Below are 2,493 nucleotides of genomic sequence, written 5' to 3'. Positions count from 1 at the left end.
TTCATGTGTCCAACTTTATTACAAAAGAAACATTTATTAAACTGTTTTTGTTTCTTTTGTAATGGACCTTTAGAAGCGTCATCATTAGGATTCTCAGTTTTCTTTCTTTTACCCTTGTCATTAGAGGTACTAGTTAAGTGAGCACTTTCAGTCCTTTCTTGCTTAACCTCTCCTCTTCTTAAACACAATAAGAAATGAGCTCATTAAGAGACCATTTCTCCTTCAGTTATAGGAAATCTTAAACTGTCCAAACTGTATAGGAAGAGAGTTCAAAATAAAATGTACAAGCAAGTCTTCTTGCAACTCAAGTTTCAAGGCCTTAAGTTTTGAAGCAATATTAGACATTTCCATAATGTACTCTCTCACATTTCCATTGCCTTGATACCTCATGAAAGTCAAGCTTTGAAGAAGTGCACTTGCTTCCGCCTTTTCGCTTTTCAGAAAGCGCTTTTCAATATCAGCAAGGAAATCTTTAGCACTTGTAATTTCTTCAGATACCGTACCTCTATAGACTTCTGGAATGCCGCGCTTAATGACCATCACACACATGCGATTTTAGCGATCCCACTTCTCATATTCTTTCCTCTCGTCAGAGGTGCTTGAGTCCTTAAGAGAAGGAGGTTTCTCAATCCTTAACGCAAGGTCAAGATCCATGCAGCCAAGAATTATCTCTATGTTTTCTTTCCAATCCTTACAATTTGTACCGTTGAGGACTGGAACCGAATTTAAGTTGGCAGATATAGAAGCTATCGTAATTGTATTTTATACAAGCGAAACAAAAGAATTAAGTTCACATCGTAAAATCAATAATTAAATAAATATATTCAAATAATAGTCTATCCCATCTCAAGACACCCAATGCCCCATCAATATCAAGTCTTTGGACAGTAATATTAACTGCTAGAGGTATCTTGGTGTAATGATCAACACTAATAATAAGAACATGTCCAATAACAAACCTATCTTTGGATTGATTTTATTATTGACACGTAAAATACCTTATAATTATCACATGTTACCATCACAAGTGCGTATACAATCCGGCCAAATATTAATCTTTCTTTGGGCCGACCAATACTCGCATGGATATGCATAAACACAAACATTTATAATTTTCTACAAACTACTCCAGATAAAGAAGACTCACTTTGGTGATATCTTAAATATCTATAGCTCATTTAAGAATTATAAACAAGACCAAAATTGAATTTTATTTATTCCTAATTAATTATTAATTTTACTTTTATTTACCCTTAATTAATGATTAATTTTACAATTATTTATACATAATTAATTATTAATATTACTTTATTTTAAAATTTTAATCCAAATCTAATGATCCAAAATTGGATCGGCAATCTGCACAAGATTCGGGCCTGCACCAGGTTTTAAAAATTATAGAAGTTCAAACCCCTCTACAAGAGAAGACCAGACCTGAACCGGAAAATCTAAACCTCTTCTCCCTCTTTCGCAAGTCACCATTGGTGGCAGAAACCACCACAAAACCCACCGTCAGTCACACATTCAACTTGCAGGAAACCCAGAAAAACAAAACGAAGGCCACTATTGCTGCGATGCGAGACGCGAACAGGGAACACCCCACCACAGTCTCGTCATCACCATCGTCGCCGCTGTGCACCATGAAACTCTCGAAAGAGAAGATGGAGAAACCTAACACGAAAAACGCTTGTGGTTGATACGAAACATCCAGACCTGCAAGAAAACCAGAAACCCAACAACCATGGAAGGCAAAGCAAGTCGTCGTTGTTGTGCGAATGCGACTTCATTGAAAAACGCCACCGCCGCAAGTGCAATTTCTACAGATCGCGATTCTCCATCGTGGTTGTCGTGCGAATAAGAGGTGCGTTGAGTGACCCTGCGCGAACGTCAATTCGAGACCTAATGCGCAAAGGAAAGTTGCGCCACTACTGCGTCTACGCGAAGGAAGAGAAAAAGTCCCCGGAGGTGATTCCTCCATGGCGGTACAGGGAAGAAAAAGAACGTAGGTACCAATTTGGGATTTTCCCAAATTAGGGTTTCAATTTGGGATTTACCAAATCAGGGTTTCAACATTCAAATTGGAAAAATCTTAAATGGATTTTAATTTCCCTTTTCAACCGGAAGAATTAATGCACAAAATTGATTACAGATTTGTAATTCTTAATCAATTAAAAATTCCCAAATTTGGTTTATGCAATTTAATCATAAATTAACATGCTCTGATACCAATTGTTAGAATTTATGATTCTGAGATTCACAATAAAGAACAATAAACCACTTCTTCAATCAAAACAGGTTCCAATATTTCTATAATAATGGAGCGGAAGCGTACCTGAAGACATTGGGAACAATTAATGAACCTGAATTGACTCTTCTGATAAACTTGAATTAGTCTATCATCTTCCCTCTGTAGAGCACCTTTAGTTCCCTCTAGATTTTCTCTTCTGATGGGGATAAAGAGAAAGAAACAGGAATGAATCGTTGTGCTCACAG

General features: G+C 36.8%; 1 protein-coding gene across 1 annotated transcript; it reads right to left on the bottom strand.

Moving 5' to 3' along the window:
- Positions 1-222: 222 nt before the first annotated feature.
- Positions 223-549, bottom strand: LOC106753521. The gene has a single exon (XM_014635340.1). The coding sequence runs from the start codon at positions 547-549 to the stop codon at positions 223-225; it is 327 nt and encodes a 108-aa protein (XP_014490826.1).
- Positions 550-2,493: the final 1,944 nt, after the last annotated feature.

The sequence above is a fragment of the Vigna radiata genome, unplaced genomic scaffold (assembly GCF_000741045.1).
Source record: "Vigna radiata var. radiata cultivar VC1973A unplaced genomic scaffold, Vradiata_ver6 scaffold_137, whole genome shotgun sequence".
In the NCBI taxonomy this organism is placed as follows: Eukaryota; Viridiplantae; Streptophyta; class Magnoliopsida; order Fabales; family Fabaceae; genus Vigna; species Vigna radiata.
Note: the sequence above shows the minus strand (reverse complement) of the source record. Positions and strands in the feature narration are given on the sequence as shown.

What these genes read in the sequence shown, in the direction of transcription:
- LOC106753521 (XM_014635340.1), bottom strand. Translation starts at nt 549, where the DNA reads ATGTGTGTGATGGTCATTAAGCGCGGCATTCCAGAAGTCTATAGAGGT.